This window comes from Neophocaena asiaeorientalis, unplaced genomic scaffold (assembly GCF_003031525.2).
Source record: "Neophocaena asiaeorientalis asiaeorientalis breed wild unplaced genomic scaffold, Neophocaena_asiaeorientalis_V1.1 scaffold504, whole genome shotgun sequence".
Classification (NCBI taxonomy): domain Eukaryota; kingdom Metazoa; phylum Chordata; class Mammalia; order Artiodactyla; family Phocoenidae; genus Neophocaena; species Neophocaena asiaeorientalis.
This window is the reverse complement of record NW_020174438.1, coordinates 6,164,160-6,189,789: the sequence shown is the minus strand read 5'-3', so window position 1 is coordinate 6,189,789 and position 25,630 is coordinate 6,164,160. Positions and strand designations below refer to the sequence as shown.

General features: G+C 52.9%; 1 protein-coding gene across 1 annotated transcript in view; it reads right to left on the bottom strand.

Moving 5' to 3' along the window:
• Nucleotides 1-24,833, bottom strand: part of LMO1 (LIM domain only 1) — a 36,121-nt gene extending 11,288 nt beyond the window's left edge. The window contains exon 1 of the mRNA XM_024757063.1: nt 24,285-24,833. Coding sequence (XP_024612831.1) covers nt 24,285-24,309 — 25 coding nt within the window. The 5' untranslated portion in view covers nt 24,310-24,833. The remainder of the gene's footprint in view (nt 1-24,284) is intronic.
• Nucleotides 24,834-25,630: the final 797 nt, after the last annotated feature.

Sequence of the window (25,630 nt, the reverse complement as noted above, 5' to 3'; positions counted from 1 at the left end):
TGCAGGGAGATATCCCTGACTGAACACTGAGCAGTGCTCAGCTCACAACTGCTTTATGAGACGGGTACCATGCAGGCCCCATTCCTGTCTACTGTTGACACGTTTCCCCGCCCTGAGCCTGTCCTAGGCTCCGCTGCTGGTGTGGGGCCCCTGCCCCTCCTGCAGGCAGATAGAGCAGGGGCTCCATGGATCAGCTCCTGTCCGGCCTCCTGTGTGGAGCCCTGTTCTTGATCCTGGATAAACCACTGTGGCCCTCAAGGCCTGTCTGTCTCCCCAGCTGCACAGTGGGAATGATTCTAGCATGTACTTCTAAGGATGTCCTCAGGCGTATGTAGGATAAGACCTTGCATTAAATGCACCTCTCTCATCACGGAAACCAGCAAATACCCTTCCAGATGAAACCTATTCCCATTTTAACAACGGGAAAACTAAGGCACAAGAAAGGTTGTGACTTGTCATGGGTCACACAGAATGAGACAGAGCTGGGATTTGAACCCTGGCAGCCTGTCTTCAGGGCCCGAGCACTGGACTCAACTGCTCTGATGCCAGGCGGTGTGCTGCTTACCCTGAGATGCTAGTAGACCGGGGAGGGAGACATCACAGAGATTAGGAGACACAGAAGGTATGCACATGCAGGTCACACGTGCAAACATACACAGCTGCACACATACTTTCACACATACGTGTAATCACACACATGCGTACAAGGTCCACGAGAGGCGGGACCGTGTCCGCTTATTCTCCCCAGAACAGCTTTATTCCAGGCTTCAGCACAGCGCTAGCATACAGTAGGTGCTCAGTAAGTTGCATGAAAAGACACACTCCTGCATCCAAGGACACGCATGCATGGGTGTCACGTAAAAATATACACACATATGCCTGAGCCGTCACATGCACATTTACTGCCTTTTAAAAAACTACACTTGCAAAAAGTGTATCGTAGCTATAAGTCAAGCTCTGATTTGAACAAAACCCACGGATGAGAAGCCTGGTGCTCTGTTTTTAATTCCACTTGCCCCAGGAAATGGAGGAGCGCAAGCCCTGAGGTTTCGCCCACGTGGACCCAGGCAAAGCAGGGGAAATTATCCAGAAGTGATCAGTCCCACAATCGTCACACCCATGTCAGCTGCTGGAGGGGTAGGGTCTGGGTCCCTGCCACCTGCAAGGTGCTTGTACCCAGCGGGGCCCACACCCGGGCCTGGAACTGCAGAGTAGGATCCCAAACAGAGCCAGCCAGCGGCCCCTCCTTGGCATCAATCCTGTTTAATAAGGAAATTTGAAAGTGTAATCTAATTTTGCAGAATCTCTTTAAATCTCGTTTTCTCAGAAGTAACTTCATTTCGCACGGACACATCCAGCCTCGTGCGAAGGCCTCCATTTCACACCAGTTTTATCTCCACAATTTCTCGTCTCACTGCACTCCTATCCCAGGGCCTTGCCACGCACCAGGCGAGGCCTGAGCTAATAGCATTTCCTACTCATTTGGAATCAAAAGCCAACGAGAACAACTGTTGAAGCGCACGGCCACAGCCACCTAGAGTATGCTCGTTACCGCCTCTGCACAACCCCTCGCCGGCAGCTGCTCACTGGATTTGATGAGGGAGGGAAGTGGGGTTCCTGTGGCCTCCAACTCCCCTAGGGGTTGGGGGGCTTGGCTCCTGGGATGGCGGTCAGCGCGGCGGCGGGACGGGCCCCTTTGACTCTAGCAGTGCCCCTCAAGGGGCTCCGAGAGAAGAGGCAGGCAGGTACACACTGACGGTGGTCCCTGCAGACAAGATGACCTCAGCTGGAATTCTGACTCCATCACTCCCCAGCTCTGCCTCAAAATACTCACCTGCTGAATGAGAACAGACTACTTTAAAGGAGTATTTGGAGGAGCGAGTTAGATAATGGACGTGAACTACTTATAACAATGTTGGACACAGTAGCTCAAAAACAATCAACTAAGAAAATGTATGCACATCTGATGACCCCCCCAATTCTCTTCCTAGGTACGCGCCCAACAGAAACGAGAGCTTACATCCACCAAAAGAGATGTACGACGATGTCTGTAGCAGTTTTCTTCATAATAGCCCCAAACTGAAAACAACACAGATGTCCATCAACAGTAAAATGGATAATAAACTGTGCTATGGTCATACGATAGAATAGTACACAGCAATGAAAAAGAATGAATCACCAATACACACCACAATATGCATTAATCAGACAGTATAATGTGGAACAAAAGAAGCCAGACACAGAAAGGTAGATACTGTATCATTCTATTTATATGTAATTCCCAAACAGAAAACCGATCCATGGTGATCAATGTCAGAATAATGGGGTGTATCATCACCCGGCAGGAGGTGGGGGGAAGCCTGCTGAGGTCCTGGAAATGTCCTTTATCTTGATCTGGGTGGTGTTTAAATGGGTGCATACGTAACAGAAAACTTCACTGAACTGAACATTTGAGACTTGTGCCTTTTACTGCGTATATATGATACCTCAACAACAACAAAAAAACTAAGAAGGAGACCCCTCAGTCTCCGTCAAGACTTTATACGCTTCTTCATAAGACCCTCCATCTACCCACTGTTCACTACATCTGTTGTCTCAGTGAATCCTCATTCTAACCCTGAGGCACTAAATGATCACCGGACTCAGCAGAGGCCCAGAGAGGTTCAGGACATTACCCGAGGTCACACAGCAGACAGGTGGCAGGGGGAGGATTGGAGGAGCCCTGGCCTGCCAGAATCCAGAGTTCCGTTTCTCACCCAGAACACACCCCGTGGCCTCCCTGAACAGCCCAGGTGAAGAAGGTTTGCTGGGGCAGCATCTGTGCAGCCTGGACACAGGTGATGCTAGGGCGGGACTCCGGGGGGCAAGCTTAGAGCAGGGCCCGGACTAAGACCGGGAGGAATGACAGGCAGTGCACTGTCTCCAGGCTCTGGTGGGTCACAGGCTATTCTTCTCACCTGTTGTTCCTTCAGAAGCTACTGCCGCTGTAGGATCTTGAAAGGGCTTCTGGCAGGGCCAGAAGGGGGACACAGACCTTCCGGTCTAAGGACAAAGACAGCACAGGGGCTGGGAGGGGAGCAGGAAGGCCATGTAGAGGCAGAGCAGAGATGTTTGCATCGCAGCCTTGACAGAGATGAAGAAGCCTCACTGGGGAGAGCTGAGCTGTGAGGGGAGAGCTGGTGGCTCCAGACCCAGAGCCACAAGAGTCGGGGAGCCTCCGTCAACAGCCAGGGGCTCTGTGTGAATGAGGGGAGAGGGGAGGGTGTGGGGGGAGCTGGAGGGGGGCCCAGCTGAAGGTAAGAAATTTAAAGGGGGTCCAGCAAACGCTTGCTGTCTCTGAAGTGCCAAGTTCCTCCTGGTCTCCACAGATCACCACAGTAGAGGCCGACGGAAAGCACTGTCCAGTCCCATCCCCAGACAACTGTGGCGTTTGACCACATGACAACACCTCGCACCGAATGCCTACTACGGGCCAAGTGCTTTATATTCGTTAATATAAAGCATTTCTCATCATGACCCTGAGGTCAGGGAAATCACACAACTGGCCCAGGGGCATCCTGTGAGTGGCCAAGCAGGGCTTTGGACGGAGGCTGCTGGCCAGGAAATGCCCCACCCCCTTCCTGCTCTCTCTCGAGGTAGCATCGTGTCATTTTTTTTCCTAAGCAATGGGGTAAGTGAACTTCTTCTTGGACCCGAACTGGGCCCTGCCAGAGGAAGGCAGCTCTGAAACACACCTTACAGGGACACATCAGGGAAGGATGGGCCTCTGGTCCCCAGTATCCCCCCAGAGGACCCTTTTCCTATGCAGCAGTCCGAAGCAGCAGGCATTTCTGCAGCAGGTTCTAGCAGAGACAGACATCCTGAGGAATGGTGGGTCCAGATGCCTAAGCCCGCGGGGACCTTCCAGTGTGGAGAGGTGGAGGGGCTGAGGAGTTTCCACGTGTACCTCACGGGTCTTCCTTGCTGAGGGAAGCCGAACGCAGCACAGCCTGCTGTTGGGCAACGGCTTTAGGGGACCCAGTCGATAACTTGAAGGGGACCTGGACAATGTACCGGGAGACACGGGAGCAGCTGCAAACAGAATCTGAGGGGCGCTTTGAAACATCAGAAGCTGCATGTGCTCTTTGGAGTTTGTCACAGGGAATGACGCCTACGTTAACTGCATAGTTATCTGCAACGTGTGCTCCTCCGGCACGGGTGTAGGCCTTCTCTTCTCATCCCCAGGTTGTCTCTGTAAAGCCCCAGACACATCTGGAAAGCAACAGATCCACAACAGGACTCTAGATCTCCTCCCCCGAAACCTGTACCCTTACCCAGGCTTCCCCTCACAGTCCTGACACCATCCTCCAGCCGGGTGCTCAGGCCAGAAACTCAGAGTCATCTTCAGATCTTCCATCATCCTCATCCCCTCTTCCCTGCTTGGTCCCCACCCCGTCCCACCTGCTTCTCTCCGTTTCCAGAGCCACCACTATCTCTCACTGCACTATCAGCTAGGCACCCCACCAGCTTCTTGTTTAGTATCTACAATCCAGCTTCAAACAGCAGCTGGAGAAATCTTTCAAAACAAAGTAGGTCAGGTCACTGCTCAGCTTGAAACCCTTCCTTAACTTCCAGTGGGCTGGGAATATCATCCACACTCTTCATCAAGCCCAGGATATCCTTATGTGGTCTGGCCTCTGCGCCTCCACCCGCAATGTGCTTCAGCTACACTCCAGACCTCCCTTCTGCCTCAGGGCCTTTGCACCTGCTGTTTCCCTCTCCCCAGAACACCCTTCCTTGTCTCTTCGTGTGCCTGGCTCCTTCTCATTTGGGGGCTTCAGCTTAAATACCATCTCAGAGAGGCCAGCCTTGATCTCTTTATTTCCTTATTTAAACGACTCCCTGGTCATCTCCTTCTCAGTTTTTTACCACAATCTGTAACTGTTTTACTTTTTTGTGATTTTACCTAAGAAAATGTTTAAGAATTTTATTATAAGAAGGTAAGCCCCATGAAGGCCTATTTTGGGGGCTCTGTCTTGTTCACCACTGTGTCCCCAGGGTTGAACCCCATAGCGGTCACTTTTTAACCAGTTTTTAAATCAGTTCAGTTAATGAATGAAGAGACTGAACGGAATGTATCCACATATTACTGGCAAGAGCCCGCTGGGAAGAGTGGGCTGACGCAGATAGGCAGGCTCCCCAGAGATGGGACCCTTAATCTGGCTTGGTGCTGCCCCGTGCCGCACACCTGTAGCTATGCAGCTCTAAGAAACAAATGCAGATTCAACTGTGGCAGTGCCTAGGTCCCGCCTGCCACTATCTGGAATTTGAATCGGTCCACCCCAGGGCTCCAGCCGAGAAATGACTGCTTCTGTGCAAATATAAACCCTCTACTCCTTAGATAAAGGGAGGAATCCTGTCCTTCAGCCCTGCAGACCCATAAGGAATGAAGCCCCCCTCAGTGCCTCTCGTCATGCGTAAATACTACATCCCAACTCTCGGGTTGCCGTGGAGGCCTGGAGCTCAGGCATCTGTGTAACCTTGGCAGTTCAGTCTTTCCCTTTGTACCTGTGGCCAGGGCACCACTCCTCCCTGGCATAGACCTAGCCCCTGCAACTCTCCACTTGAGGGTCCTTTTGGTTTAACGATGTAACCCACTCCCCGCCTAGTCTGAGCCTCTGAGGACCAGTAGGAGGAAAAAGCCCCTGAAGTTTGCTACAGAAAATCCCCAGGTCCCAAGTCTTTCTCTATCTGTAGCCTCCTCCAAGCCCCATCCCATCCTGGGCTGCTGGAGCCAGCCCCCAGAGCCCTTGACAGGATGCTGCTTGGAGCTGCACAGCTATGGGAACTAGCGGGAAGCGTCTGGAAGCTGCATTCCCCAGACAGCAACTCAACTGCTCCCTGGGCACCCGGAAAGCCCACGTCACCCATCTAATGAAACATGGCTCCCAAGGGGCCTGCAGTCTCCACAGAGGAGGAGGGCACCGACTCTCAGACGAGTCTCAACTTCACGGCAACAGAGACGCGAGCACCAATGCGCTGAACCAGAAAACGAGAGTCTGGCAGGAGCTGCAGACACACCATGAGCGCCAGGGGATCGGAGATTAGGGCCCTTCAAAATCAATTTTGAATTCAAACTTTTAAATGTGTTCTCTAGACACAAGGAGGGGACCCTCCGGGCAGGCTCGGTCTAGCCAGCTGCTGGGTCCTGCTTGCTTCTCAAAGCAGCCAGGGCCCATCTGCTAGCCACTGGGCTGCGTGAGGGAGGGGAGGATGAGGGAGCTGGGAGAAAGACCCCGGGAGCCGCAGGGACAGGAGCGCCTCCGGCTCTTGTGGACCCAGCACGACCTTGGGGTACTTGCCTGAGGTGCCGTCCTGGGGCTTCCTGTTGAGGCCTTGGGGGCTGCTCCCCCTTGCTTTGCAGACCCGGATGAAAAGAGCCGAAGGCAAGGCCCACGTGAGCTAGATCCCCATGCACCCCCAACCTGGCTGAGGAGGCTCATGGGGCCCCAGTGGATGAAGCTGTTAAGAACATGAGCTTCGGAGTCAGACAGGTAGGGATTTGTATCCTAGAGCAGCCATGGGCTCCTAGGGAGAAGGTATTGGTTCAGAAGTGAATTTCCCTTCGAGAAACCTGGTGGGAGAAAGCCTGCTGGGAGGGTCTTGGAGTGCAGGCCCTGGGAAGTGAGAGTGGTCTGAAGCCCCCAGTGCAAAGGGAGAGAAAGCATCACAGGGGCGCCAGGCTGCTGGGAAGGCTGTGTGAGCTGAGGCATGGTATCTGTAGCCAGGGAGCTGACAGTCATGCTGCCTGTCACCTGTCAGACCATGTATGGCACACTCAGCACCAGCCCGGCCCTGCCCTGTGAGGTGGATGGGGACACATGGGGCAGCGGGCCTCAGCAGGAAGCTGAGCAGAACAGACTGCTCCAGCCAAACCTAGGAGGAGGTCCCAGGGCCCGCAGGAGGAGGGCCCTGGGACGCCTGCAGGTGGAGGATGCTCCCAGCAGCCGCTGTTCCTGCCGGGGTTCCTGCTCAGCCGCGTTGGTTCCCCTAAGCGCACGATCAGCCTACCGCTGATGCCTTCCCACCTCCGGGTGGGGAAGCTGGTCCACGACAAGCCTGTATGACCTCAGTGACTCACAGCCCCTGCCCCTCGGTTCTCCAAACCCGAGGCTAAACCCCCAACTGTAAGCCACACTCCCGAGACAAACGCGATCGACTGTGAACCACTCTTCCTCTGAGAGGCACCAGGAACGTAGCCAAGGCCTTGGGCCTGCAGAGACCTCAAGGGGCCCCTTCTGGAATGAGCAGCCTTGGGAAAGAGCTGGGGTCACCAGACCACTTATGGGCGAGGAGGCGGGGACTCCCCAACCCCTCCCACCCCCCCGGCTTTTTGGCTTGGGAGTGGGCTGCCAGCTCTGTAAGGAAATTACAACACGGGCCTGGGTAATGCTCTTTTAGTTACAGCGTAAACTGCGGCAATAAAGCGTACCTGGGGAATGTTTAGAGGAAGCACTAATGATTTCTTCCCCAGTGGTTAATAAATTCACTTCCAGATCAATTTGTTCGCGATAGAGCCCGGAGAGCGGAACCTGCGTGGCGGGCACAGCCGACTGTGTCTTTTTCAGTATAAATGATTTATCACGATGATTAGCGGTACATAAACAATTTAAAATACAACGCTAATTAGTTTGGGGAAGAAAGGAGGGGAAAAGCCACCCTGCCTCTCTCCCCATTATGTTCTACTTCCCTAAGTGTGTACTTTTTAATTAAATCCAAATGTCACAATAAATTTAAAGTGTTTTCTTACCATTTGGGTTAACTTAGGCAGTCAGGCAAGCCCCCCTCTCAGGCAGCTGTGGGCTAGGCTGGGGGTGAGGACTGCTGGTGCCAGCAGGGCCTGTCTACAAGCTCTCCTGGAGAGGGGAGGTTTTTGTGAGACCCCTGGAAACCCCTCCTGGTTTCTGGCAGCCCCAGGCTGGAGAACACTGGCACAGCCAACTATCTCTCACCTTCCCTCCCTAACACCGGCTCTGACCAGCCCAGAATCCAGCCGCTTCTCCTCAAAGGTCCCGCGGCACTCTGCAACCTCTTCCAGCCCTCCTCGGGTGTTCTATAACCTAACACATTCTCCCTGCCCGGCAGCGTGCTTGGCATTTCCTATACAACATCTTACCATGTTTCCCTTCCAGTGCTTTGAGTAATAATTACTGTTTCAATTTTGTGGATGGGGGAAAATTGAGGCTCAGGGAGGTGGAGCAACTTATCCAAAGTCACACAGGTAAAAGGGGACTTTTGCAAAGTCCTGATTCCTAGAGCACCATTCTGCCTCAGAGCCCACACCTTGCCACGTCTGGGTCCTGACTTCCCAGCACCCAGGATGGAGAATAGAACGTGATGGTTGCTCAGACAGGGATCTCCCTTGCACAATGCCCTGCTTTGCCCAGAGACACAGGTGAGACAGGAGTTCAGGCCAGGGACCTGAACTCTGATGAGTCCGGGTTCAAGTTCAGGTTCTGCCATTAACCCACAATGTAAACTCAGTCAAGTTCTTTAGCCTCTCTGAGCTTCAGCTTCCCCATCAGCAAAACTTGAGTAATAATACCCAAGTTGTGGGGCCAAAGAAGCAAAGCAGCTAAAACAAGCGGAGGGCTTTGCAATCCTTGACACGCTATGTAAGTAGTAATTACTAACAAAAGCCCTTGAGGCGAGAAGGGATCCATAAGAATCCCATTTCACTGATCAGAAAGCTGAAGCCAGCAGGGGAAAGGACTTACCCAAGGTTCCACTGACCCTTAGGAGCCCGGGGGACCAGGCTGCAGGCAACCTCCTTTCCCAAAGCTCAGACAGCCAAGGATGGTTTCTCTCCTAAACACTCTTGTACTGTTTATTTAAAGTGGAAAAACAAATATCCCTAAACATAGAATTACCATATGACTCAGCAATTCCACTCCTAAATATATACCCAAGAAAAATGAAAACATATGTCCACACAAAAACTTGTATATGAATGTTCACAGCAGCGTTATTCACAATAGCTAAAAAGGAGAAACAACTCAAATGCCCATAAACTGATGAATGAGTAAAATGTAGTATATACATATGATGGAATATTATTGGGAAATGAAAAGAAGTACTGAGACATGCTACGACATGGATGAACCTTGGAAACATTATGCTAGGGAGAAAGTCAGCCACAAAGACCACATCGTGTATGATTCCATTTATATGACATATCCAGAGAGACAGAAAGTAAATTAGTGGTTGCCAGGGAGGAGGGGAATGGGGAGTGACTGCTAATGAATATGGAGTCTCTTTTTAGGGTGACGAAAATGTTCTTGAATTAGATAATGGTCACACAACTCTAAATATACTAAAAACCACTGAAATGCACATTTTTAAAAGGTTCATTTGGTGGCATGCAAATTATTTTCAATAAAGTTGTTATAGAGAAAGGCAAAACAAACAAACAACAAAACAAATACTCCTTTGAGAACAGGAGAAACCAGTTCATAAAAAATTAAGTCCTGGGGTCAGGAGAGGGGTCCTGGGAGGTCCAGCAGCCAGCCCTCAGAGAGGCCGGGCCCTGGTCACCCTACCTCACCCAGGCTACTTCATAGGGAAGGGCTCCAGAGCACCCCCTTGCTCCCCTCCCCAGTCCCTCCCATCCAGAAATCTGACTGTGCCCACTCTTCCAGCCCTGTTCCTAGGCAACTCAGACCTTACTGGATCCATCACTCTTCTCTGACCCATTTGCTTCCACTACTATACTCGTGTTGTGTCTTCCTAGATCTCTGTTGAAATTTCTGCATCCTCCGAGGCCTATGCCCCACCTGCAAACTGGGCACACTCTTGGGGAGGGTCCCTGTTTTAGACCCCAAGCTTGTCCTACATTGGGTACCACAAGTTACGGTACATGCAGTATGAATAGGATCAGAGTGAGGTCCTCCAGGCCCCCAGCCAAGGTTCCGTAAAGACTGCTATCCTCTCCCAGGGCCTGAGAGCCCCGCCCAAGACAGGGTGTGCAAGCTCAGATCCAGGCCACGTAGGCCAGGAACGAAGGCAACAGGGCTGCCTTTGGGTCAAATGAAAACTGCTGGAGGGAGAGAGTTCAGTGCCCAGGCTAGGGCAGCACCCATTGTGGCTAATCTGAGAGGGTGACTCAAGATGAAGCATGTAGCCGGCAGAGGGAGTCAGGCCTACGCTGTGGCAGGGTGCACCCAGCTGCCCCTGAATCTGGGGTCTGGACTTGCCGTTTCCCTGTCCCAAGAGAAATCTTGGGGTTTCTCTCCTCTTGAGGGAAAGAATCCAAAGCCTACACCCTGGAAGGGAAAGCAGAGCACCTGGGAACGTGGGCCATGGGGAGAAGAGTGTGGCCAGTGTGGAATGGGCTGGGTGGCTCTTTAGGCCCTGGGCAGCCAGGCAGGAGCAGTGCTGTACAAAGATGCCCCGAGGGACAGTTCACTGCAGAGGCAGGGCCTTAGACTCAGCTCCCCGCGGAAGTGCTCTTAGACACAGGTTCTGCTCTTCTTGGGCCAGTCCTACTCACATATATAATCAGGGGGAGGACTGTATTAGACACAGATAAGGGTAGGGAGACTTAGCTCTTTCCCAGAATCAGGAGCTTTCGTGGAAGCCAGTCTGAGAAAGAAAACCGGCCCGGAGCTGGGAAGGCCACGAAACATTTCACAGACAGATCACATGAGATCACAGGAGTTCGGAAGTGGGTAGCTGGGCAGGTCTGGACTTGCCGTTTCCCTGCCCCGGTGTGCTCCCGCCTGCCTCAGGCCTACAGGCTTTGGCTCACTCCTTTGGAGTCTGGAAAGCCAGGATCTTGGTCCAGTCGCAGGGCAGCCACAGAAGAGGATGTGTAGGGGCCGCGGAAGCCTCCGGCCAAAGCTGGGCAGGGCCAGCAGGGGCCTCCGGGACAAGAGTGGGTGAGGACAGGCTTGCAGTCAGAGTCCGCCATCCCTGGGGCTCAACTCCAGAAACTCAGGCCCTGCTGCTGGTAGCTGAGACTCTCTAGCCAAGATCTTGCCCACCAGGAGACCTCAGAGGAGCCCGCCACATTCCCAAGGCCACAGCTCTAGTCATGCCCTCCACCATTTCTTTCCCGGACTTCAACTGCCTCCTCTCTGACCATCTGGACCACCATCTGCATCCCCCCACCGCTGCCCCAGGCCCAGACTGCAAGCTTGGAAGGAAGGAAACTGCTGGAAGGAGCGGGGGTGGGGGGCAGTCTGAGGCTGGAGGTCACACTACAGTGGTCACACTATAAAGCTCCAAAGGAAGAACACTTCCCTTCTACATCATGGCTGTTTTTTATTTTTATTTTCTGCCCCTAGTTTTATCCCCTCCAATTATTCTCCACAGAGTAGATGGAGTATAATAATATATTTGGTCTTTGTTCCAGGTTCCTGGCACAGAGCTCCTAAAAACCTCGGAATTTCCTGAGTGATAGGAGTATCTTTTGTTATTCATAAGGAGTCCCTTTTGAGCACCTCTGAGTTTATGCTAATGAGGTGACTTAGGGTGAGGGCCCTAGGTAGCCTCAGGATGGGGCTGGTCGCCAGAAAGACCAGATGATTAGAGGGATAGAACTTCCTGCCTCACCTGCTCACTTCCAGGAAAGGCTGGGGAGTGGCCAGTGAAGAAGTTCTATACAAGATTTGATAAGGTCTGGGTTGGTGAACATGTCCACATGTACCCCAACTCCACAGGGACAGACTCTGCTGCTGTGCTCGGGACCCTTCCAGACCTCACCCCAGGTACCTCTTCCTCTACCTGTTCATCTGTATCCTTTATCATTTCCTTAAACAGGTAAAAGTAAGGCAATGTTTCCCTGAGCTTTGTGAGCCATTCTAGGAAACTATCTCACCTGAGGAGGGGGTGAACCCCGATTTACAGTGTGTTGGTCAGAAGTACAGGTGACAACCTGGACTTGCGCATGGCCTCTGAAGTGGAAGCAGTCTGGTGGGACTGAGCCCTTAACCTGTCATCCCTAGGTAGATGGTGTCAGAACTGAGTTAAATTTGTAGGACACTCAGTAGGTGACCATTGAGAATTGGAGAATAGCTTGGTGGTGTCGAAAAACATTCCAGAGTAGCCCAAATGATCTTAATAAAATGGAAATGTGCCCTCTCTCTGGGTTAAAGGAACTCTTATGATTCTCTCTGCTCTCCTCCCACCCTCCTTCACCTGTTAACTCATTCACTCACAGGTCACTCAACAAATATTTACTAAATATCTACTAGGGGCTAGCCCCTAACACCTTTATGTTAATAAGAATTATATCAACATTGATGATTTTTCATCAAGAAAGTAGCTCTTAGGGAGCTTCATTAAGTCAGTCCAATGCCTTGATCAACTTTCTATTCACTAGAGTTAAACCATTTCTTCCTCTTTCTCCATTTTCATTTTATTGAAATTATTTTCATTGGGATAAATTATTTTTAAATTTTTAAGTGACTATTTGGTTTATGATCAGCTTTGGGCTCAAATCAAATCTTACAAATTAGAACTTCCACTGTTGCTGAGACTTCTTTTGTAGTAATTATTTCTACCAGAAAATATTTCCTCAGCCAACTCCGGCAGATAAATTTTATCAGGAAGATTTGATTCCTCTGTCAATCTTTAGTCAATAACATATTTTGCCAGGTGCAGTCTTAGCTGTTGCCAGTTTTGCTTTGCGTTCATGATTTCAACCAACTTCAGTTTTTTCCTGGATCATTTTGTCCCTTTACATTTTCAGTAATACTAGTGAGATGTTATTTTCGTTACATAAGGCATATTTTAGCACCGCTCTGATAAACCATTCTGAGGATCAAAGAGTAGCGTGAACACACCCTCGAGGCAAAAAGGCAGGTCAAAACATCACACTCTGTACTTGGGCTGAGTACCGGGTCAGGACCTGGTGCCCGAGGTAGCCCTGCCCACTGCCCTGTGCTCCTCCGGAGCCCTAGCCCCTGCCAAGATGCCTGGCAGTTGGGAAACAGCTTCTGGCTGGGGTGAGAGCAGCCACCTGCAAGAGACAGCCTCTGACTGACAAGCAAAGAGATGGGGTTCAGCCCTGACGTCCCACCCCAGGTTGCATGCAGCCTCTGCTGGGCCCCAGACTTTTCTACTCAGAAAGTATCTCAGCTGAGATTTCAGCTGAGTATCTCAACGTCAGCTGAGAGAGGAAATAGATGCTTCTTGGTGCCTCAGTCCCCCCACCCCCAACCCATCGATAAAAGGAGATAATTGACCAGGGTCCTCTCAGGTCCGAGGCTGTGACTCGCTCACTGGCCTCCAGGCTTTGGGCCTATTCCAAGGGTCCCCTCTGCCTCCCAGTTGAGGCTCTGCCTGGGAACAGCCAGGGATGGGACCGTCCACCTGGATTCAAATATGGCAAGACCAAGTATGGAGGGCAGGAGGCCACAAATGCTCTCACCTGGGATCTCTACTTCTCCTGACCCCAGGAGACCAAAGAAAGACACAGAAACGTCAACGGGGTGGGTTCTTTCTCCCGGCCTTGGCCTCACCCCACCCGTTCCCCACCCGTGGTCACATCTCCATGCACGGTACCACTAGGCATCAAGCAGCCAGCAACCCTTGAAACGTCAGTGGGAAAACGTAAACCCAGAGAGAAAAAGAGGCCTGGCCAGGGACGTACTGGGACATTCCCAAGGAACGTGAGTTGGTGGCAGAGCCAGGCTGAGCATGCGTGAGTTCTGGTCCCAGCCCAAAGGAGAGCCTCCTTCAGCCCTGCTCCCATGTGAGGAACTGCTGAAGTGGCCTCTGCCCAGGCCACCTCAAAGACGCCGTCTCCACCCGGCCCGGCAACAGCCAGCGAGGGGTTGAGGCCCCCAGTCCAACAGCTGTGGGGAGGCTGGCTCAGGAAGGAAGCACCCTCACCTCCTCGGAGTCAGAGGAGAGGCCCTGGAGTAATGGAGGGCCGCTTTGCAAGCTTGCCCTCTCTGGGCATAACCTACTCCTCTGCAAAATGGGGCTAGTGTTTGATCTCCAGCCTCCCAAAGATGCTGTGAAGATGAAACGAAAGCCTTTGAGACATCTGTGGCCTTCCCTGGGGTGAGGTGATGTAGGAAACAGAGGTACCAGGCCTCCCGATACCTTGGACACCTTGGGGCCTAAGATGCTGTTCCAGAGGCTGACCTCTCACAGTATGCCAGTTCCTAAAATGGCCCTAATGATCCTCTGTTACACAGGGTCTTCATACCCTGTGTAGCGCCCCTCCCCGCCCCCACACACTTCCTTGAGTATGAGCTGGGCCTAGAGACTTGCTCCCAAGGAAGAAAATACAGCAAAACTGATGGAATGTCACATCTGTGATTACATGTGTCACATCTTATAAAAGACTGTGACTTCCTGCTTGCTAGCAGACACTCTCTCTTGATGACTTTAGGAAGCAAGCTGCCCTAATGGGGAAGCCCACGAGGTATGGAACCGAGGGCGGCCTCTGATCAGCCGTCAGTGAGGAACAGAGGTCCTCAGTCCAGCAGCCCATGAGGAACGGAATCCCACCAGCAACCACATGAGTGAGCTTGAAAGCTCACTCCCCTGGATGAGCCTTCAGATGAGATCACAGCCCCGGCCAGTGCGTTGATCATCGTCTGTGAGAGACCCTGAGCAGAGGACCCAGCTAAGCTGTACCTGGACTCCTGACCCACAGATGCTGTGAGATTAAAAAATGGGTGTTGCTTTAAGCTGCTAACTTGTGAAATAATTCGTTACACAGCAAGAGATAACTAATACACCACCATACCGGCATACACACACAAGACAGTAGGGACCTTTCTTCAGGCCAGAGAGACAGAGCTTGTGGACAGATCTCTGCCCTACAACCCCTGCTGCTGTGAGCTTCCTTCTGGAGCCCCATCCTTGCTGTGTAGTGTTGTAATGAGAGGACAGAGGACAGCAGACTCCCTGCTCTCCACTGGGCAGACCAGGAAAGTGGGTGGAGCTGACCCACTTCCTCGCGGAGCCATCACCCTGGGTCCTCTCCAAAGAACAGTCCTGCCAGAGCTCTGAACCCCAGGCATGTCTGGAGCAGAGTAAACGTTCCAAAGCACACCCACATCCGCTTTCTCCCTTGCTCCTCCTAAAACCCTAGGAAGGGTAGGGAGACCGCACCAACCATCTCTAAGACCAACAGGAGATGTGCTGGGTGAAGGCTCAACAGACCTAAAAGGTGTTCGTGATCATACCCATCTTACCAGTAAGAATTACTATTCAGTTTACTATCTAGAATTATTCAGTGGCCAAGGCGGGATTTGAACCCAGGCTGTCTGACTCAAAGCCCGAGCCAGTTCCACTTGTTTTACAAATGGGAAAACTGAGAAACAGAGAGTTTAAGAATTCATGATGGCACCCACAGGCAGCCCCCCCACCCCAGCCCCAAATCCTTCCTGGACAATCTGTCACCAAGGGATCAGGAATTGGAGTTTTTAAAGATTCAGGGGAGACGAAAGACAGGATGGAGCGGGTGCTCGTGGGAGCCATCGGAGCCCAGACCAGAGCTGCTCCCACTTACCCGAGAAGAACCGGCCTCCCTCCCCTTCTCTATCAAGTCATTGTGCCAACCAGCAAAGTTGAATTATTAAAACTCCCTTCTGGGGTACCACATGGATTTTTTTCCACTGAGACTCAGAGCAGAGGGGTGGCCGCTCCTACCACACAATATTAAAATGTCAGGGAGTTTAAGGCTTGCGTTGGTTGAGTCATAAGTTATCAGCACCCAGTGAGGGCCGACAGAATGCCTCCCTTAAATTATTAAGCAGAAAGCGTCAGACTGTAATATTTTGCTAAACCAAAGTACAGACACAAAGATGTCATTTCAATATTTGAAACCAGCAAGTTTAATTTAAAATAAGAGCAAACCAATAAGCTCAGAACATAGCGGCGTATGAGAGGAAAATTATACTGAGAGAGGAAAAAAAGTGGAAGGACTTAAGAAATTTATAAAAGTAATCTCCAAGTGGAAATTAGAAATCAAGGCCTAGAAACAGAATAACACAAAAGAAATATTACTGTCCACTTTCTAAATCAATATAACACTGCTCCACGCTGGAATTACCATGGTAACTCAAGTAAAAAGAATCAAGCAATTCTTATTATTTCAAAATAAAATCACAGCCTGAAGCCTGGGTTTTATTACAACCACTGATAGATCGCTGGCTTGTATTTATCTGAAATATTGCTTTTCAATCAGCTGGTTTATGAATGTACATGGGCCTCTCACCAGCCCACCTACTGCCCTGCTTTGAGGCAAGGGGCTAACCAATGAATAGATTCTCGCCTGGCTTCATCTGCATGTATGTCCAGGTTTCAATCAGCTCTGGGAACCACGGAGCTTCACGCCCCTTCTAACCGATGGGTGGCTTTGCAGGACAGAGGAAAAGCCAGAGAAGGCGGCGGGGACTGACCTCACTGTGGTCCCCCTCCAGGCTCGCCCGTGGAGGAATGGGCCAGGGCTCTGATGTCAGTCCCCAACGAGTGCGCCAACAGCAAGCCTCCCTCACCCCCACCCCAAGTCATCCTCTTGTTGGCTTCACCCCTCTCCCATGAGCTCTCCCTACCCCGAGTGTCCTTCTCCCCCATCCCCAAGCCTGCCAGCCACAACGGGGGAGCTGGAAGCCAGCAGAGCACAGAGGAGAGCAGATGGCCTGGGTTCCCAGCCCAGCCCTGGACTTGCGAGTTGTGAGACCTGCACACGGCACCACATCTCTACCTCTTCCCCTATCCACTCCCTTTGCAATGTGACTTTTCACCTCCTTCCTTCAAGGACAGAATCTGTTTCCCCATCCCTTGAACTTGGGCTGGGCTTGTGATTTATTTTGGCCAACAGAATGTAAAGTGACAACATCCCAGAGCCAAGCCTAGGTCTCAAGAAGACTTGCGTCCATTCTCTCTCCTGGACCTGCCTCCAGCCTGAGAACAATCTGGAAGAGCCTGCTGGATGATGAGGGACATAGTCTCGTTACCCCCAGCATCCAGTTTGATCAGCCATCTCCCAGGTATGAGTGAGTTTAGCCGAGACCCGAAAAACTGCTTAGCCAAGCCCAGCCTGCATCACTGACCCACAGGTTCGAAAGCCGAATAGACGCTTGTTGTTTTGAGCCTCTGAGTTTTGGGGTGGTTGGTTATGTAGCAATAACTAACTGACACAAATGCACAGTACAATGCTCACTTTTAACTAAGGGTTCACTGAAACAAGACCTGTTGTGTAAAGACTGAGAGGCCGAAGCCAAAGAGATCATCCTGTAGCTGTGTAGAGAGCACTGTCACTTCACATAGGCACGAGGCTTCCAGGTCTATCAAGTGTGTACATGGACATTAGGTGTCAGTTAGGTGTTGCTCCCACTGTAGAGATGTGAAAACTGAGGCTCAGGAAGTTGTCTGAAGTCACACAGCAGTCAGCTGGGACTAGAAGCCAGGTCTCCTGACTCATGCTAGCAGGCTACACCTGAGGACAGTAGGCCATTCAAGAAAGCCCACTTAGGAAGGGGCAGGAGGTAGAGCCAGTAGGCCTGCCGTCTGGGGCATCTGCCTCGGCTACCTGGACCAGCCTGCTTACTCTTCTCTATCATCTGCTTTTAATTTGCCCCCAGTTATGTCAGCCACTGTAGGCTCCTGCCTGAGCCAGAACACAAAATAAACATACTCCAACCACTGAGAGATGAGCTTGTTACGAGCTTGGGTGGATGTGACTCTGAGCAGGACCTGGAATGGTCTGTAAGAGGCTTTGACCTACAGGAGTCTGTAGGCTCCTACGAGGCCAACCAAAGGGGAGAGGATGTGAGCAAGGGTATAGAGGCAAACGCCAGGTCTGCATGGGACACAAAACCAGAGCAGACATATTAGACCTGCCCAGCTCAGTGTGGCAGCAGGTCTCAGGCAGAATGCCAGCGTAGCAGAGGCTGGGTCCTCTGAAAGGAGGTAGGTGGGATGGGAGAAGGGTGGTGGCAGAACAGAAAGAGCTGGGTCCAGCGTCCCAGATGAATGCAATCCAGTGGTGTGCCGACAGATAGCTCGCGACTGATTCTCTGGGGAAAAAACCCTTGATTTGTAGCGTTTGCCAGTTTCTGTGGTGTTCATACTTCCACCATGGCTGATGTCAAGCTACCCATGTGATATCACTGAACTCAGAGCTGGGAAGAGATGTGCAAAATCAGCTCTTGCAAGCCAGTGCAAGTTGACTCCCCTGGTGTAGTCCTATCTTGAGTACAGACCTACCAGGAAAACTCACTCTAGCAGCACCACGAAAAGTTCAGCCTGAGGGGGGAAGGATGCCCTGTGTGCCTCAATGTCTTTCAACTCCAGGTAGGGCAGGCAGGCAGCAAGGGCTACAGGCCACATGCACCTCTGGGGCTTCTCCAGTCCGTGAAGGCTCAGGCCACGTTAGCAACCATCAACACCCGCCAGGAGGACCTACATCTGAGGATGGAACCATGAGCCCTGGGCTGTCAGTAGGGCCGGGAGTAGGATGCCCAGACACATGGCCTTGGCCCAACAGACATTTTTCCTCATCAGAGATTTCTACCATTCAGCCTTATCACGTTTTGGGTACAGGCAGAGGGCACGGAAGCCGGGCATGGAACACTGAAAGATGCAGAAGCTCTGGGCTCTAACTCCCTACATAACCCTGGGCAACTCTCTTGCCCACTTTGAGCCTCAACCATGCCATATAAATGGAAGGGCTTGCAAAGAGTGATTTTAGAGCCTTCTTCCCATGGTGCTAGCCTCCTTGGAAATCTGGACAGTGGTGAGTAGTGAGTCTACCCTGCTTCCTGGACAGCGGTGACTGATGGCCATTACGGATAAACTAGAAGAAGGAGGGTTAGGACCCAGGGCCTGGCAGTGAGCAAGGCACTGAACTGGGCACAGGACAATTTCAGATCACCCTGTGGCTGTGTCGAGAGCACTGCCACTTCACACACGCACGAGGCTTCCTGGTTTATCAAGGGTGTACATGGACATCATCTCATTTAATCCTGATAACAGTCGTGCCGGTTAGACGTGGTCGTTCTCACTGTAGAGATGAGAAGGCATAGAGGCAAAGCAATCTCAGCACTGGGTGGGCACAGGACACAGAACTACAGCGGATGTGCGGGACCTGCCCAGTTTAGCACTACAGTAGCTAAACCAGTCCCAGTCCCATGGTACTTGCCACACTGGGGTACCCAGGACCTTTTTTCTACTTTGTTCCCTAACTCCTTCCAAACTTCCTAATGTGTCTGATTGGGGTTCCTGGGAGGCCCTCTGGCCCCTGGAGGTGGACCCCAACTACAGCTTTGGCCTCCTGGCTACATGCGGGCAGCTCTGTCCTGTGTCGATGCAGCTCTGGAGGGGGCCTGCATCTGCTGAGAACCCCAGCCTGGCTTGGGCCACTCCCCCATCAGCCTCTCCATCTCTGCCTTCTGCTCAGAAGGCCCAGCCAGGACTACTTCCCAGGTCCAGCAGCCTTGCTTGCCCCAGCAGCGCAGCTGCACTGAGGCTAAACCTCGTGTCTCCTTCGGCCACAGAAGGTCGGCCGCCAATGCTTGCTGGCAATCATCCATCTGTTCCATGGGGGAGAGACCAAAATAGACCTCCCCTTGGTCCTACTCTCAGATAGGGCCCGCTGAGTGGTTCCTTAAATGGAAGTGGGTGGGGCAGCTGCCCCATCTGACTCTGGGACCTGGAGTAGGGTAGGAAATCAATTCTCAGGAGGGATGAGAGGCAGGCCCCGGCTCTAGGAAAATGAACATTTCCATGTGCTAAAAGCATCATTGTGGGACGAGAGAGAGAGAGAGAGAGAGAGAGAGAGAGAGAGAGAGAGAGAGAGAGAGAGAGAGAGAGAGAGAGAGGCAGTTCCTATGGCCACAGAGGCCAAGTGAGTGGCCAGGCCAGCACTGAGCCCTGGCACGCAAAGGGTGAAGCTTTTAGGCGAGCAGCGGCCAGTGATCTCAGCTTCCCCCAGTCCTAATGCTCCCAAAAGGCTCTCTCCCACTCCCTGTAATTGGGCATCAGTAGTTAATGCAGTATTGACTGCATTACACGCTCCCGTGCCTCCCCTTGCTAATGCCAATTGCATCACCTTGTACAGTCACTGGCTCGCTTAGCCAATAGCCGTTAAAAGCAATCCAAATCATGAATCATATGGGAAACTTTTAGCAAGACACTGCCATCCGAGGAGACAATTTACAGTTGAGTTAATCTGGGTACATTAGCGAGACACGGATTCTGGACGACAGACCAATTTATGTTGTTTCCCTGTCCCCGCCCCCCCCACCTTAGTGCTCTGTGTGGGCAGATGAATGGAAGAGCAGGGAACAGACAGAAGCACCTGCTTTTTTACCCCAGGCTCTGGGAGCGGGCTGGGGAGACCCATCTTTACAGGCTCCCTGCCTGGCTGAGTTGAGGCAGGAAGGGGACATGGCTGTACGCGCTGCTCAGGTTTTGTGATGCCTTGCTTCCCTGTAGTGAGGAGGTGGCTGCAGCCCGGGCTGGCCTGGTAGGTGCAGATGGAGACCTTCCTCTTCTAGGCATACAGTGGGTGCCAGGCCTGGTCCCTACCCTGCCAACCTCACAAGGCCTTTACCAGCCCTCAGCAGGCAGCAGTGTCCACAGGGCTCTGCTGTCCTGCTGATGGGCTGGGATCTGTAGTGTGGACTGCATCACGGCCCACTCCCTGCCTTCCCCCCAGGGCTGTGGAGGGGTCCTGGCCACAGGAGAGGCCGCCAGTACCCTCTGTGGCCCAGAGCATGACGGGATATTCTGGGAGGTCCCGCTGGTCAGTACCCAAGCACAGCTGAGAGCCTGCCCTCGTGGATCAACGGAGTCAGCTGTGGACGCTGCACTCACAGTAGTCGCTAACAACTGGAGGTGCACTGTCTGGTCCTCCTCAGCCCAGCTCCAATATCTTTAGGTGTTTTTAACTTATTAAAAATGCCCTAGGAATTAGGTCTGATGTTTAGTTCCACAGCCTGCCTGCTGCTTCCTGTGGTCACCCCAGCCCTCCTGCTGGGCCTCTGCAGAGGCCGCTTACACCCGGACCTATCCTTCTGCAGCATGCACCTGGGGACACCCCTTGGGGGTGCCCTTGGCATCCTCCCCTGTCCCTCACAACCCAAGGCTCTCACAGTTCTTGGGGCTGCTCAGACGCCTTTTCTCCTACAGCGTGAGGGCTAATTTGACTCTCAGGGCTCAGGGCTGTAACTCCCCTTGCTCCCCTGGGGCTGCAAACCTCCCCGGAGAGCCCACAGCCTGGTGCCAGCCCAAGAGCAGGTGCCGGGGGAAGAAGGGCTGTTTCTCCACGAAAGTTGGAGCTGGGCTTCTGTTGCTGACAGGCAGGCCCGACGGCGCGTAGAAAGGCAGGACCCTGAGTTCCAGTAAAGTGGAGCTGCCTAGGCCAAGAGCAAGCATCCAAATGAAAGCAATTAATCTCAAAACCTGAAGTTTAACCGTTTGCAAAACAGATCTCTCCTCTCTGTGGTGGCCCTTCACTGCTCGACCTAATGGATTACTTTATTAATAATGTACTGTGCTTAAAAGCAAAAAAAAAAAAAAAGAAAAAATTTTTTCTGACGATTCAATACTTCAGAAAGTCTCTTAAACCCGTTGCTACGGCAAAGCGATTGATATTTTATTATCTTTCAGAAGTGCAACATGAAAGCCCTGCAGCCCAGCAGAGCAAGAGCTTTGGTCCTCAGCAGCTGGCGGACCTGACTTCAACCAGAGGAGCCCCGGCCGCTTCCGACAAGATGCTGTCAGGTGGAGAAAAGGCATTGGGGGTGGTTAATAGGAGCCTGAGTTCAAGCCGCAGCCAGACAAAGGGTGCAGTCCGCAGCCCTGAGGAACACACCCCTTGGGGGCCCTGGGGACCAGTGCTGACTCCCAGCCCAGACGGCCACCTGCTGGGAAGGCATAAGTGCAAGGAAGGATTTAGGCAGCAGGTGTGGGGGGAGGGTGAGTACATCCAGAGCCTTTCTCCCTCCCCCCAACTGAAGGTACCACCTTCAAGGTTTCCTGGAACCGGGAGATGCTAGACTCCAATGGGGAGTGGAGGGTGGATTTTATGAGCAGAAAGGTTGCTTTTGGAAGACAGCTCTAGGCTGGGCGGGACAAGGATCAAATGGCTCCTCAGGACCTAAGCCAGCCTTCTTCCTTGTGCTGTGATGTGTCCCAGAGCTCAGTGGCATCAACAGTACAGAGTACCATATGGTTTAGACTGGACAGGGTGGGGGACTTGTGGGGCAGCGCGAGCTCTCCTCCATAGGTCTGGTGAAGACCAGGGAAAATACATATGCCCAGGATGTAGGCAGGAGATGGGCTAAAACGACCTCCAGAGAGCCATTCCGATTCAGGGCTCATCTGGAAACCTTTAGTATCACAAAGCCCGGGGCACTCTGGGTGCCTGCACAGAGTGCAAGAGCCGAGCTGGTGGTGGTGGTGGCGTCGTCTTATTGGCGGGAGACCAGTCTCCCTGCCTGAGGCCGCCCACGTATGGGGCCTGGGTCTTCTGGGTTTCTGGCTTGGACCTGGGGAGCCAAGCATGCTAAGCAATCTCTGCTAAAGACATACCCTGATTTCCACGTGCTCCCCACGGTGGGAGTGCCTCCAAACGCCAAGGAAGGACCCTCTGCCCTGGCTCCTCATTCTACCAAGAGGGAAAGTGAAGAGATGGGCATGACTGGTCCGAGATTACACAGGGAGTTAGTGGAGAAAGGAGCTAAATCAAGGTCTCCTCCATCCTTATCTGACCTGACCCCAGACCCCTTCTTCTCTCTTTCAATCTGTACACAACTGCACCAGCCCAGCCCTCTGATGGCCCACATGGGGCTCCAGGGGAGGGGGTCCATGAAGAGAGAAAAGCATAAGGAGATGAACGTCACACCCCAGCCAGACCCTGGACAATGGATCCTTTTGGCCAGACCATTTAGTTCCCCCGACCTCTCTTTCCACACTCACACTGAGAAATGGCCTTGCGGGCCACAGGGCTCCCGCACATGCCACCCCCAGGCCAGATATTTTAAATGTCCCTCCCTGCTGGAGGTCTCAGAAGGTGGGAGGGGAGGCTAGGGGCATCAGCACATGGTGGCAGCAAAGTGAACATCCTGTGTGACCTTAAGTCACTTAACTTCAGATTTTCACCAAGTGACCACGTCAGTAACATCACTGACCTGGAGAGCAAGAGGGCACAGACCTCTACTACTCACTAGCGGAGGTCAGAAGATGTCACTCTAAGAGGATTTCCACCGACTCACAGAAAACCCACCTTCTCAGTTCCTTACCAGTAGAACCCAGGTGATGGCGTGGGTGCTAACAATTACATCCACATCTCCCTCCCGACAACACTAACAAACTTAACAAACCAGGTAACCCTCACCTACAGGGCAGGAGGGCCTGGGACAGCCCGGGGATGGCCACTCTTGACCCTGAGGGCTGCCCTTGGGTCACAGGGCACCCCTGGTTTTACCCTCAAGGGGACTGGGTTCTCCAACCCCTCCTGCACATACCAGGACAATTACTGCATGGCACTCCCAGTCAGGAAGGCTTTGGGGTGTGTGGGACCACCATGGGTCCCTCTGTTCTGACCTCTCGGGCGCAGCGAGGCTCTTGACCAGGGCAAGTCCATGCCGCTCCTGCACTCGTGCTACTGGCCAGGAGCAGGACACTTTCTTCCTCTGGGCCAAACTCTTGCCTCCGATTTCAAGAGACAGTGAGAATCACACTGGGAGACAGTGGGAATCACAGGAGGCAACGCTTTTTCTCACCAAGCTTTCGGGCAGATGTCTCCCCGAGGGTCCGGCCGGCCTTTCCCCTCGCCTGCCGGGCACCCGGCGGCCACCGTCTTTCCGCGCGCCCGCTCGCCGCAAGCTCTGGAGTCCGATTTCCCGAAGCCACTGATTTGCTCGGCGCTCAGCGCCTCTCGGGTTACGCGGGCGGCGCGAGGCTGATGGCTGCGGTGAGAGGAGCAGCCGCAAAGACGAAAACGCTCTACGTGAACCACTGCTGCGCCGAGATCGGAGGGCAGCCGGAGCCTCCACGCGGTCCCGCAGAGCATCACACGGCCGGCGCACTGCTCGCCCTCCCGCGGTTCGGTACGGCCTGTCCCGGCCCCGGGGCCCCCTCATCTCCCCACGCCAGTCCCACTCGGTCCTCCCCCCGCCCCAGGCTCCAGCCCCAGCGCCCTGTGGACCGCCCGCCCGGCAAGCCCGGCACAGCCCGGTGTGTGCGCACCGGCGTCCTGGCGTGTGTGTTCCCGCGCGCCGCGGCGGGGGGCGCGGGTGTGCGGGGAGTCGGGACCCCCGCCCGCCACCTACCGTCCTCCTTGTCCAGCACCATCATTTCGGGCGCTCCGTGTCCAGCCGCAGCTCGGCTCGGCCGGGAGAAGGGCGCCGGCTCCGGGCGCGCTTCGGCGGGGCGGCCGGTCCTCGGGCAGCGAGCGGGCTCTAATTACCCGCTTGCCCGGCTCTTAACCTAGATTGCACTCAGCTAGAATTACATTCAGGAGTGAAGCACTTCGCAGACACAAAAGCAGTCTCACCTACTTTTGTGCCTCAGAATTGCAAGGAACTATGAACTGCAATTTAGAGAGAGAAGGAGAGGGAGAGAGAAGGGGGAAGAGAGGATCAGAGCCGTTTCTTTGATTCTCACCTTCTAAATGGCTCAATTTGCCCAGTATAATCTGTCTTAATGTAATTGCATTTGATAGCTCATAACCCTGGCTCTGGCAACGACACAGCTTTCAGCCTCATAAAGTGTTTTCCCCTCGGATTTAATCTGAATCTCAATCTAAAATTATATTCAAAGAGATGGGGGAATCTCGGCGGCCGTCTCCCGCTGCCTTTCTCCCTCAATGTATGAGGTTTGCACTCCTGCTACTGAATAAATGCACACATTTCCCGAGGCCCCCCTCCCTCTCGGGTTAATGGGGAGTGGAGACGCGCGTCTGCCCGGCTCCGCAGCGCCGCCTGGAGGCCTGTCGGCCCCAACTCGGCGTGTGGCTCTGCTCAGGACCCAGGGTCCTCATTCCCAGTAACTGCCTGGTGGACCACACCTGTCTGTCACTCCCAGCCCCTCAGCCTTGATTTTGCCCCCCTCCCACGGGGCAATGTTTCTCTGACCTCGTGCCCTCCCTTCCTACTTCCTCTTCCCGAGGCTTCTGGTTGCTCCCTGGATTGTTTGGCAAAATTAACCCTCTGCAGGGCACAAATTTTCCCACTGTGTGTCTTACAGCACCACCTTTACCCCAGAAGCCCCTCCCAAGAGCATCCTGATTTCATAGAGAACGGGATCCTGTCTCAAATTCTCTCTGAGCAAGCACAGCATGGCCTTAAAGGTTTTTTTTTTCATTCCACAACTATTTATTGAGCATATACTATGCACCAAGCACTATTTTAAGGCCCTGGGGATACAGCAGTGAAAACAAAGATTCCTGCTATTGCAGAGTTGACAATTCTTGCTCTGTAACTCAGGAGGCAGGAAGGGAGACAGTGTTCATCTCCTCTCCCTCTGAACCCTGCTTCTCTCCCAGAGCCCTGGGTCTGGTGCCCAGACTGCCTACTCCAGGAAGGCCACCCTTCAATATCAAGAGCATTATTTCCTTGACAGTACAGAGTTCCAGGATGACGTGAAAATCTTAATGGCTTTTCTCCAGACAGATGTG